The 11138-nt window shown below is 53.8% G+C and overlaps 1 protein-coding gene across 1 annotated transcript; it reads left to right on the forward strand.

The window, feature by feature from the left end:
* Nucleotides 1-212: 212 nt before the first annotated feature.
* On the forward strand, nucleotides 213-9577 carry HEXA (hexosaminidase subunit alpha). The gene is made up of 14 exons (XM_054272710.1): nucleotides 213-480; nucleotides 3274-3372; nucleotides 3667-3732; nucleotides 3886-3932; nucleotides 4244-4354; nucleotides 4836-4937; nucleotides 5019-5151; nucleotides 5784-5964; nucleotides 6280-6366; nucleotides 6700-6772; nucleotides 7161-7341; nucleotides 7432-7522; nucleotides 7984-8088; nucleotides 8564-9577. The coding sequence occupies exons 1-14, from the start codon at nucleotides 213-215 to the stop codon at nucleotides 8625-8627; spliced, it is 1608 nt and encodes a 535-aa protein (XP_054128685.1). The 3' UTR covers nucleotides 8628-9577.
* The last annotated feature ends 1561 nt before the right edge of the window (nucleotides 9578-11138 follow it).

Raw genomic sequence — 11138 nt, forward strand, 5'->3', positions numbered from 1 at the left:
AAGGCTGGGACAGAAATTATTTTCAGTGGGGAGCTGCAGGGGTTTCCGAACTTTATTACAAGAGAACGAGGGAAGGGTGGACTGATGGGGGAGACTGTGGGGCTGAGGGGACAGAGGAGGGGAGGCCGTGAGGGCGGGCCCGAGCTGCCATTTCGCGGCCGCCCGGCCCCCCGCTGTCGGGCGGTGCCGCCTCCCTCAGGCTCGGGCGCGACATGGCGGCGGCGCGGGCGCTGCAGCTGTCGCTGCTCCGGCTGCTGCTGCTCCTGCCGCTGCTGCTGCTGCCGCTGCTGCCGGGCCCGGCGGGGGCCGTGTGGCCGCAGCCCCAGGCCCAGAGCTTCCCGCCCGGAGGCGGCCGCTGCCCGGTGCCGGCCCGCCGGTTCCGCTTCGCCGTGGCGGACGGCTCGGCCGTGGGGCCAGGCTGCGCCGTGCTGGACGCCGCCTTCCAGCGGTACTGGCCGCTGCTCTTCGGCCGTGCCACCGGTGAGGGCCGCGGCGGGCGCTGACCCTTTTTCTCCGTGGCTTTGAGCTTAAACTACCCCGCACACCCTCGCTAATTTTGGGATCAGACCGCGGGGTTTGGTGGCCGTGTGCCTCCCCCTCAGTTCTACGGCGGCAGGTGGGGTGGGAGTTGTGGTTTGGATGGAGTCTGGTGGCAAGGGCAGCGATGGGTTGAGATTTGGAGAGCAATGCCTATGGCACGTGTGGGAGGAATCTAATCGAGTTTGGCACGGCACTAGTTGTCCTTCTGCCAGGATTTCAGCTCTCGCTATCAAGAGTTTTCTCTATTTCATTTTTTGCTTCCTCCAGGTAGTGTTAATCTCTCATTTCACTTCCTTCTCTTGTGGCTGCAGGGAGAGCTGCTCCCAGTCTTGCAGCCATTCCTGCTTCAGGGTTACTGCTCAGTCTTGGCTGTTCTCATTTGTAGCAGCTCTCGGTGGCCTGTGTGAGGTCTCACCTTGAGGAAAGACTTGCTGCTTTGTGTGTGTTCTTCCAAGTACATACTTGTGCCGCGGGACACCTTTGCCAAAGTGGAGCTGTTGAAAGTCCTGAGGCAGCATGGCTTTTCTGCCAGGGAGGAATTAGCTCCTGGATTCATCCTGAAATTGTAGGGTAAGATGAGGAAAGGCTAAAGATTTGAGACTCTGGATTTGCTATGGGACAGGCTCTGAAGGTTTCTTGAACTCAGACTTCTTCATGACAGCACCCATTGCTTGCCTGGGATGGGCTGCAGGAAATCTCTTGGCTGTGGAGCCGACGTGCAGGGACGCTCAGTAGCTGCGTGGGTCTGCTGCAGCCTGAAGTGCTATATGCAGGGAGTATGAAGCACTTCATTCATCAAAAAGAGCTAGTAACTCTGCTCCTGAGTGTTTTAAATGTCAGTGTGAACTCTGTCGCCGCTGATCAAAGCAGAGAAGGGTGGCAGTGTTGGAAGCCACTTGGCTTTGTCTTGAGTACATCATACTTTGAAAAAAGCAGGTTTGAAACAGAGAACCCTTTGGCTTATTTTATTTCTTCAACTCTTGTGAGTAGAAGTAGAAATAAATTTTGATTTGAGAGCCAGAAAGACTCCTCTTGGTTCTCTTTTGCTGCTAGGAACTAAAAACAGCTGATCTAATTATTCACGCTCTCCTGTTCCACTCAGAGGGGAAATGTGACCATCAAATCACTTGGAGCAACACTGCGATCACAAGATCCAGCTCACACTCATCACTTTCCATATGCCCTGCTTTCTGATGTTCAAGCTACACAAATTATTTTAAGGCCTTTTTTCCCCTCTTTTCCTTCAGGTTTTTTTTTTTTTGGTCGTTTTTTTCCGCATGGGTGGTTAGTAAGAACAGGCAGTGGAAACCTTGGATGAAAGGAAATAATTTGTATTAATAGAGGAAATAAATGGCAGAAAGCATTTTCTGGCTGTGCTGCGTTGCAGGTGTGGTTGGTGGTGGTTCCTGTCTGCACCTTGGCTTTGGGGGCCGTGTTTGGGTTGGGAAGCACCTCACCAGCAGGTTCAAACACAGTGTGTGATGGTGGGACCAATTCTGTGGAAGCTCCTCAGCAGAATGAATGCTGCCAGGCCTGAGAGCGGCTGTTCCCGGTGAGCTGCTGCCTTCCCGAGCGGAGGGAGCAGGTCTTGCTGTGCTGCTTGCACATCTGTGAGGTTGCCTTGGCTACCAGCTTGTCTGCAGCCAAGAGGAAAGCTCAAAACAGGGCTGGCTTCAAGCTGTTTTCCTTCTCTCCGCAGAGGTTTCGTCATCCCTTCATGGAGAAATGGGGATTTCTGTGAGCTCCTGTGAGCTGTGGAGCAGGGGCTCTCTGCATTTCTCTGAAATGCTGGCAGTGCCACAGTCTCTCTGGAAACTTCTTGGTGCTCTTGGCTCGTTCAAAGCCAAGCTCCTTATTTTCAGTGACCACATTGAGCTTTGGCTGTTTTGGGAATGCTGTGGGGTGTAGGTACAGACCTTGGCTGGGATGAGCAGGGTCCCACCCTGCCACCCCATGTTCCTTCTGGCAACTGACTGCTCTAAGTCCATTGTATCCCAATGAAGGTTGAGTATCCCTTTGGAATGGGGGAGTGACTCAAGTGGGAATTCAGGCTTGTGCATCCTTGGAAGTGCTCTTCAGTTAGGGAAGTGTGCCCAGAGCTCCTGCCTGAGGTCTAAATGTGACTGGGTTCGTTTCTCTGGCTGCTACACCTGGGACCTGCTCTGCAGAAGGTGAAGTCAGTTGGGAGCTTTCTGAGCTGGGTGAGACCTTTTGATTGCCTCTAACTCAGCCCAGTTTAGCAGCTTCATTTTCCACCCTTTTTAAAAGGAAGGTGGAAACATTCACGTTTTCTTTGCCCTTTTCCAAGAAGTTTGAGTGGAGCAGAGCTCTTGGGCTTGTAGTTTTTTGCAGTGCTGGGAGATCTTGGAAACAAGAAGCTCTTCACCCTCCTAGAGGAGCTTTCACTAGCCATGGCTGTAGTGTAAGAGCCAGGGCTGGTGTCCAGGAAACTTCAGGGGCTGCTGCTAGTCTGTATTCTGATGTTTCTCCTCTCTTGTGTGCTCCTTTAAGCTTCCTTGTGGGCTTCCTCATAGGTTGGGATCAGCTCATGTTCTCCTGGTTGGCTGTGTTGAAATTAACCCCTGCTGAGCACCGTGGTGTCTGTTTTGGGGTGCAGGAAGGGGTGCCTGTGTCTGCCTCCATCCCTAGCTGGGCTGGGAGGATGGCGGTGGGCTTGGAAGCAGGGAAAAGAGCTGGGATGGGGTTGATGTGCATGGTCTGTGTCCTTTGCAGAGAACGAGCCGTCCTGGGAAACACCCTGCGACAATCTTCTGGTCTATGTTTCCACTCCAGGCTGCGATGGGTTTCCCAGCCTGGACTCCAGCGAGAGCTGTAAGTGACAGGGTTGGGAGTGAGAGGGAATGTGGCTGTTTCTGTGCCTGTCACTGGGAAGTAGCACTGTGCAGTTACCCTTGGATTTGGGGAGGGCACCAATTCCCTGCTGTTGAGACACTGGGGTAGGGCAGGAGGGACCTGAGGGTGCTGATAAAGCAGTGGAGAGAGGATTAAAACAGCAAGAGAGGGCCAAAATTCAGTTCTTTCGGGTCTGGGGGTGCAGTTCTGTACCTGAGCCCTGCCCAGTGCTGTTGTGGCAGCGTGGGACATCCCCCTGATGCTGTTTTTCAGATAAGCTGTCTGTCTCCAAAGGCTCCATGCTGCTTGCAGCAGAGACCATCTGGGGAGCTCTCCGAGGTGAGCTGTGCTTCCCACAGGGCATTCCCACTCTCCCTGCCTCGGGCCTGTGGGGATGTCTCCAGTGCCTCTCTCTTCCATAGACTTTGTTAATTGAGCTCTGCTCCTTTGGGGGTGTCTGTGCTGACAAAGGGGCTGTGTGTTTTCCTGCAGGCCTGGAAACATTCAGCCAGCTTGTTGGGAGAGATGAAAATGGCATGGTGAGTCCTGGCCTTGTCTCCTGGGGGCAGGCAGCTCCCCATAGTGCCCCAGCCCCCATGGGGACAGGCTGAGGTTGCTGGGATGCTTGGGATGAGTGGGCACAGCCTTGCCAAGGGCCAAGTGGAAATTCATGGATCCAGCCTTCTGAGTGGTAAAGAAGTGCTGCAGCTTTTTCTGGACACTGCACTCTGGGCAGCGAGGACACCTCTGTCCTGCCAGCCCTGGGGACAATGGTGACCCTCAGTGTCTCTTGCTAATGGCCATTTGTCCAACATCCTGCTCACATCTTCCTCGTGTCTTCTGTGTGCAGTACTACATCAATGAGACAGAAATCGTGGACTTTCCCCGCTTCCCTCACCGGGGACTGTTGCTGGACACCTCTCGACACTACCTGCCTCTGAAAGCTATCCTGGAAACTCTGGTAGGACATCCATGCTGGGAGATGAGATGGCTTAATTGGGTGTCCCTTCCCCTGTGACAACTGAGCTCCGTTGTTTGGGTGATTTCTCAGCTGCCTTTGTTAAAAAGAACACCCTGAGGTGTTTTGGATCCCTGCAGCCCAGGTTACTCTTCAGGGCTGAGTTGTTTCTAGGGCAAGGGAAAACACTGGCAAAGGTGGGTGGTGGTTCTATGCTCATCCCAAGAAGAATTAAACTTCCAGATCTCCACCAGTGGCTCAGTTACAGGGAGAACTGGGATTTTACTAAGCAGAAGTATTCCTGGCCCTGTGCAGCTTTTGTGTTTAGAGGGAGGTGTCTGAATCCCTCCTGGATGCTGGGGAGCATTTAGGGACTCTGCCTTGCCCTTCTGGAGCTGGAGGACCTTGTTGTCTATCTGTGCCAAGCTGGGTGACCTTTCAGAAGGGATGGGGCATGTTTCATCTTTGTCCTGTTCCTTCCCAGGACGTCATGGCTTACAACAAGTTCAATGTGTTTCACTGGCACATTGTGGATGACCCATCTTTCCCCTATGAGAGTTCCACATTCCCAGAGCTCAGCAAGCAGGTAATGATCACCATGTAAAGCCCAGTTCAGATGAGCAGATCCCTGCTCCTGAGCAAGGCACTGAGCTTTCCTGTGTCCCAGGGAGCCTTCAATGCCATGACCCACGTGTACACAGCCAGCGACGTGCGCAGTGTCATCGAGTACGCGCGGCTGCGCGGCATCCGGGTCATCGCCGAGTTCGACACCCCCGGCCACACGCTCTCCTGGGGGCCAGGTGAGGAGCACACCCTGCCTGCTGCTGCCCTGAGGAGACTTGGAGCTGTCCCAGGGGCAGGGATGGGTGCTGGACCCTAAAAGCTGGGTGTGGGCAGCAGTGTCCCACAGGCTGCTTTGATGAGGAGCAAACCGTTATTTGGGGGATGTGGGACCCAGTGGTCCGACATCAAGAGCAGAATTCAAAGGGAAACATTTCCACATTTCCATCTTTTCTTGGGTCCAGACTGAGTGATTTTTTTGTGGGAGCATCTGCTCTGTCAAAACTAAGATCATGGCTTATTGCAAGGATCTTGTGTTTAACTGAGGGTACAGCTGGCCAAGCTTCCTTGCTCTGCTCAGCTGTGTCCCAGTCCTGACACACTGCTATCTACTCCAGGGACTGTGTCTCCTATGTGTAGAAGTGCAAGAAGCTTCAGGAAAACATTCCATTGTCTTTTTCTCTCCTTTTTCTGCCTCCAACTGCCAAGGCCCATGTTAAAATTCTCTGTGTGTGTGGTCACAGCTGGAACTGTGGCTGTCCCTCCATTCCTGTCCCCTGACAGGCCCTAAGTTGTGCATTGAGGGGCATTGTAGAGGATGATATGGCCACACTTTGCCCCTTCCTCACCATCCTGCATTTGTTACCATCAGGTGCTCCAGGCCTCCTGACTCCCTGCTATGTGAGCCAGGGTCCTTCTGGAGTCTACGGGCCCATCAACCCCATTGTTAACAGCACCTACCAGTTTGTGACCAGTTTGTTCCAAGAGGTCAGCGCTGTGTTCCCAGACTTCTATCTCCACCTTGGTGGTGATGAGGTAGATTTCACGTGCTGGTGAGTTTGAGATCAGTCTGGATGGGGGCTGGGGGTAAGTATTTGGGATTGGAGTCCCAGCCCGTGGCTTCTTGGTCATGAGCTTTGGTGTCCTGCTCTCCCAGGCCAGGGGTAGTGGTGGTGCTTGGGATTTTGGGGATTTCTGTGCTCATGGTGATGCTGAATGTAGGGAGCTGCTGGTTCTGGTGCTGGTCCAGCCACAGCTCTGGAGTACCTGGGCAAGCCTTGGGCTGTTGTGGGAGGGACTTGACTGTGCCTTGACCTTACTGCAGAGCTAAGGTTGCAATGGTTTTATTTCTTCTCTTTGGTGCACAGGAAATCCAATCCAGAAATCCGTGCTTTCATGGTTCAGATGGGCCTTGGTCAAGATTACAAAAAATTAGAGTCTTTCTACATCCAGAGGTAAGGACAGGACATCCAGGGCCTGCTGCTGCACTGTGTGACCAGCTCAAATGTCTCCTGTCCTGGGGACACCAGATGTCCTTTCCAGGAGCTTCCCTGTTGGTCATGTCTCCCTGACCCCAAAAGGGAACATTTTAGTGGGAGATTGACCACAAAAAACCCTGGGGCTGAGGAGAAAGAAGCCCCATAAGGGGCTGTGGTCTTTCTCTTCTCCTTCAGAAGCACCTCCACATCCTGCTGAGGGTGTTGGGAATATCTGTGCTGCTCCTTAGGCTGTATGTAACCACCAAAGAGGGAAATCTGTGAGATCACCCAAAACTTTTCCCACTCCAGGCTTCTGGACATCGTCTCTTCCCTTGGCAAAGGTTATATTGTGTGGCAGGAGGTGTTTGACAACGACGTGAAGGTGAGAGCTGCCTGTGCTGGGTGAGCAGTGCCAGCACCCCCCTGATACACTGTGTGCTCTGGGGGGGCTGTGCTGGGGCTGGTGGGTGTTACTCTGTAATGGGACTGTGGTCGATCTCAAGAGGGTGCTGCCAGTGAGCTGCCCTCATCTTAGCTTTGTCACACTGCTGCCAATGCTCTGCTTGCTCTAGGATGCAGGTTTTAACCCTTCCCAAGACACACTGCAAATGTTCCTGCAAACCAGATGGGAAGTGGCCCAAAAATGAAGCCCAAGTCTGCCTCAGCTTCCTTTTGGGGATGTGGAGGGGTCAGGGCACTCTGCTCAGGGGAGCAGGTGATGTTTCTGTCACTGCACTGATCCCTGCCCTGTGTTCACCTGTGCTCCTCAGCTGAGGCCTGACACCATCATCCACGTGTGGAAGGAGAACGACCTGCAGTACCTGAACGAGATCGCCAATGTCACCAGGTCTGGCTACAGGGCTCTGCTCTCTGCTCCCTGGTACCTCAACCGCATCTCCTACGGGCAGGACTGGATAAAAGCCTATAAGGTGGAGCCCTTGATGTTTGAAGGTGTGTTCCCTGTGTCCCCTTTCTGCATGGCAGCTGCCTTGGCACTCAGGTGTAGTGCCAGGAGTGGCTGCTTTGCTGTCCCCTCCACAGGCAGCCCTGAGCAGAAGGCCCTGGTGATCGGTGGTGAGGCCTGCATGTGGGGTGAATATGTGGATGTCACCAACCTGACCCCCAGGCTCTGGTAAGAGGGACCACAGGGAGGTCACTTGGGTTGTGTGGGGCTGGGCTTTCATCCCTTTTCTTTGCCATGGAGTGTCATGTGCTGAACTCATGGGTTTGGTCTGCACATGGTGCCTGTCCCTGTCCTCCCTGTGCTGGTAACAGCTTCACTGGGCCGAAATGGGAGTTTGCAAAGCTGTAACAACCTGCTGGTGCTGTGCTGGTAACAGCTTCACTGGGCCGAAATGGGAGTTTGCAAAGCTGTAACAACCTGCTGCTGCAGCCAGGTTGTGTTTAACACCCCTCTGTGCTGTCACCCTGGTCTGCTTCTGATGGGCCCATGTCCAGGAACGGATCTTGGGATACTCGGAAGCCTTTGTGCATGGAAGGATGCTGGTTAGAAAAGTGCTTGGGAGTTCAGGGCTTCAGGTAAGAATCTTCTGAGCTCCCCCCTGTCCTGACTGCCTGTCCCTTGTCTTCAAGGCCAAGAGCTGGAGCCGTAGCTGAGAGACTCTGGAGCAATGAGACTGTTGGGAATGTGCAGGACGCGTACGCCCGGCTGGCGGAGTTCCGCTGCACGCTGCTCGGGTAACCATCCTGGGGCAGCACCCTTGCCCTGCTGCTCTGGGCTCAACCCTGGGAGGGCAGGAGGGAGAGGGGCTTGCCCTGCTGCAAAATGACCCTTGTTCCTCTGGAAAGCCCTGGGTTTTGTGCTGCCTGTGCGTGGGCAGAGCTTGCTTTGTGCAGCGCTGGAGGAGCGCTCCTGCTGCTGGCGTGGGCTGGTGGCTCTGGCGAGGAGAGGGCTTTGTGCTCAGGAAGGAGGGGACTTGTCAGCTCTTGCCACTCCTCCTGCAGCACCAGCTTCCCCAGGAAACCTGTCCTCACCCTGTGCTCCCACACATGAGCAAAAAACTGTTTATAAGCACAGGATGAAAACCACTCCCTGCTTGTCACACCTGAAACGGGACACCCACAGCCATCCTGTGCCACTGGGCACCCTCAGACCTGGTGGTGTCTCTGCCTGTGCCCTCTCCCTGATGCCATCCTTCTGTTCTCTTCCCAGGCGTGGTGTCCAGGCACAGCCTCTCTACGTTGGATACTGTGAGCATGAATTTGGCGAGGTTTGAAGGAGAGCCCCACTGCCCTGTCTCTGTGCATGCAGCAGGCATGTTCCCCCCTCAGAAGGGCAGAGGGACCCCTCCCACCCCACCCTCTGCTCTGGCTTCATTAAAATGAACATTTCTTTTGCCTCGGCATGCACTTTTTACCTCTTTTTCTATTTTTATTTCTTTAAATCTATAAATAAATGACCCCAAAGAGGAAAAAGGTGCCTATTCCTGCTCATCTGGGGCTTGGGACACTGTGCAAGGGTTAGCAGGAGATGGGTAGGGCTTGCTCCAGAGATGCTATTGGAAAAGCATCATCCTGGCAGCTCTGGAGTTTGCAGGGTGCCTGCTCAGCTGGATGAACTGTGCTTAGTCTCTGCTGTTGTCCCAGGGTTTGCTTCTGCAGTCACATTGTGCTGTGGGGTCCTGTCCTTGTCCCTTCTGTCTCCTCTGATGGCCAGGCCTGCAAGCCACCACCTCTGCTGCCCTAAACCCTGGTTGCTGCCACCTCCTGTGACTTTTCCTCAGCAGATGACACCCTGGAGCCTCTCTGAGGAGCCCTTGCAAATCTGCTGAGTGGTGCATGGACACTACAAAATCTCTGCTCAGCTCTTCAGGCTGTCACCTCTGCCTGGGATTTGGCCAACTGACCCATCCTCCTCCTGCTCTGTTACTCTCAGGGTGGGGAGCTCAGCTCCAGATCTCCTCCATCCAGAGGGGTTGGTTTCAATGGTGTTTTTCTTGGAGAAGAAACCAGTGTTGCTGCTGTCCCACAGATCTGGGACAGGTGTGATTGTTGTCCTTCCATGGCTGGGATTGCCGTGCTGGAAACGGCATTCAGCTGAAAGCAGGGAATCTGTCAGGGAGAAATCCTGGCTGGCTGGGACTGTTGTATGTGTGTCTTGGTCTTAAGTGAGTGAGATGCGCTGTTATGGCTGGAAACCTTTCATGACTGAACTTGAAATTAAAAATAGTGAATTAACAGTTATTACTGCCTCCTATTTTTACAAGTCAGATTTTTTTTCCTTTTTTTTTTCCCCAGTGTGCTGTAACGTGGTACCTTGGCTGGGTGCTTTTGTCAGTGCAAGGAGCTGCTGCCAGCAGGGCTGGGGGAAGCAGGACCCTGGCTTTGGGATGGGTGCTCTGTTCAAAAGAATGTTGCTCTATTCCCACAGATGATGCTATCCCATTCCCTGCCCTCATTCCACCCTCCCTTCTGCCTTGCTGGGCTCCCTTTCCCCCATAACCAGGTGTGAGAGCCCCCAGGGCTTGGGATACCCACGGGAGACCCCCCAGTACTGAAGCCTGGTGTGATCCAGGTTAAACATCCCTCATGATCCCATTTCCCAGGGTGTCTGCACCAGCATTTTCCCAAACCCGCCCTCACTGAGGTAGCTCAGTGACGTTTCCAGCCCCGGACGGGCCGGGATCCCGGGAGCGCCCCGCTCTCCCTGCCGCGGCTTTGCCGGGTGGCCCGTTCCTTCCAGAACATCTATTTTGGTCGTGTAAAACTTGCCGGGGAGCAGGGAACAGGGAACAGGCAGCGTGTGAATCACTCGGGGCCAACGGGTTTAAAAATAAACCCAAGCGGCGGCGAGGAGCAGCCGCCAAGCCCCCGGATTCCGGCAGGATTGTGCTCCACTCGTCCCAAACCCACCCGTGGGCACCGGCACCAGCCAGGGGAGTTTATTGGGACACGCTTACAGCGGCGGCCACCTGTGTGCATGGCGTGTGTGAGTGCTTGTAAACACGTGTGTGCATCGGGTGTGTGCCTGCAAGCATGTGTGCAACTGTAAATACTTGGGGTGTGTTTTCTGTGTGCTTGTAAATACTTGGGGGGTGTTATGTGTGTGCTTGTAAACACGTGTGTGTGTCAGGTGTGTGCCTGCAAGCGTGTGTGCAATGTGTAAATACTCGGGGTGTGTTATATGTGCGCTTGTAAACACGGGTGCGGTGTGAGTATCCTGTGTGTGTGCTTGTAAACACATGTGTGTTGTGGGCATTGTGTCTGTTTGCCTATAAACATGTGTGTGCATCGGGTGTGTGCCTGCAAGCGTGTGTGCAGTGTGTAAATACTCGACGTGTGTTATGTCTGTGCTTGTAAACATGTGTGCACTGAGGGCATTGTGTGTGTGCTTGTAAACACGTGTGTGTGTCAGGTGTGTGCCTGCAAGCATGTGTGCAATGTGTAAATACTCGGGGTGTGTTATGTGTGTGCTTGTAAACACGTGTATGCTTATGAGGACACACTTGCACACACGTGGTTGTGGGTCCTCACATCCACTCATGCACACACATGCATTAAGGGCCCTTGCACGTGTGCATTCACACACATGCACAAATGCACTCGCTCACACGTGGGTCCTTGCACACATGCACTCGTGCACAAACTTGCACACACATGCATATAGGAGCTTGCCTGCATACACTTGTGTACATGCCTGCACACCTGTCCATATGGATCCTTGCACACTTGCACACACGTGCATGTGTATTCCTCATGCACATACTTGCACTCACGTCTACACACAC

The sequence above is a fragment of the Melozone crissalis genome, unplaced genomic scaffold, assembly GCF_028551555.1.
Source record: "Melozone crissalis strain CALT ecotype California unplaced genomic scaffold, PUWL_Pcris_2 ptg000014l_1, whole genome shotgun sequence".
NCBI lineage: Eukaryota > Metazoa > Chordata > Aves > Passeriformes > Passerellidae > Melozone > Melozone crissalis.

Bases quoted from the DNA above. Each gene is read 5' to 3' on its own strand.
- HEXA (XM_054272710.1), top strand. From the start codon at position 213: ATGGCGGCGGCGCGGGCGCTGCAGCTGTCGCTGCTCCGGCTGCTGCTG. The intron at 5,965-6,279 runs GTGAGTTTGAGA...TTTGGTGCACAG, and splicing joins GAGGTAGATTTCACGTGCTG to GAAATCCAATCCAGAAATCC. The intron at 6,773-7,160 runs GTGAGAGCTGCC...TGTGCTCCTCAG, and splicing joins TGTTTGACAACGACGTGAAG to CTGAGGCCTGACACCATCAT.